Source organism: Buceros rhinoceros, unplaced genomic scaffold, assembly GCF_000710305.1.
Source record: "Buceros rhinoceros silvestris isolate BGI_N320 unplaced genomic scaffold, ASM71030v1 scaffold18347, whole genome shotgun sequence".
NCBI classification, from domain to species: domain Eukaryota; kingdom Metazoa; phylum Chordata; class Aves; order Bucerotiformes; family Bucerotidae; genus Buceros; species Buceros rhinoceros.
In genome coordinates this window covers 3,546-4,190 of record NW_010420603.1, presented here as the reverse complement: position 1 = coordinate 4,190, position 645 = coordinate 3,546, and the positions used below count along the sequence as shown (strand labels likewise).

The 645-nt window shown below is 65.9% G+C and overlaps 1 protein-coding gene across 1 annotated transcript in view; it reads right to left on the bottom strand.

The window, feature by feature from the left end:
- Window positions 1-101: 101 nt before the first annotated feature.
- STAT3 (signal transducer and activator of transcription 3 (acute-phase response factor)) overlaps window positions 102-645 on the bottom strand; it is a gene marked incomplete at both ends in the record, with an annotated part of 3,895 nt that continues 3,351 nt past the window's right edge. Inside the window, 2 exons of the mRNA XM_010139365.1 lie at window positions 102-214; window positions 493-535. Of these exons, the coding sequence (XP_010137667.1) occupies window positions 102-214; window positions 493-535 (156 nt within the window). The remainder of the gene's footprint in view (window positions 215-492; window positions 536-645) is intronic.

Genomic DNA, 645 nt, shown 5'->3' with positions numbered 1-645 from the left:
TGGAAGTGCAGCGACTCTGCAGGGAGACACAACTGGGGGTCATAGAGCGCGTGTGTGGCCATGGCCAGGAGCCCCTCAGGTACTCGACCCCCCCGACTCACCTAACTGCCCTCCCGCGTTGGCCTCTGCTCCCTCGCTGCCGTTGCCGAACTGCATGAGTGAGTCCAGGGTGCGCGGGGACATGGGCAGGTCGATGGTGTTGCTGAAGGAGGTGCTGCCCGAGGGAGGAATGGGAAAGCAGAGACACCTCCGGAGTCAGGGCCTGGCCAGAGCTCTCGACACCCCCTCTCCCCGCCCCCACCAGCCCCAGGGCACAGCCCAGCCTGTGCCAGAGGAAAGGGGCCCCAGGAAGGGAAGAGCCAGCCTGTGGTTAGGGCAGCGAGCTGGAGCCCGGCTCAGCCCCACAGTGATGGGATGCAAACCCCGCCTCGAGCAAGGCTGAGCACACAAACAACCCCCCCAGCACTCACAGACACCCCCAGAAACACTCACGGGGTGACACAGATGAACTTGGTCTTCAGATACGGAGCGGCACCTGCAGAGGAGGAGCAGCCCCGTCAGGAGCCGCCGAAGAGGAGCCCAACTCTCCCCCGCTGCAGACAGCGCCCAGCCTCCCCGCTCCGGCACAGGCTCCTGGCTGGCAAC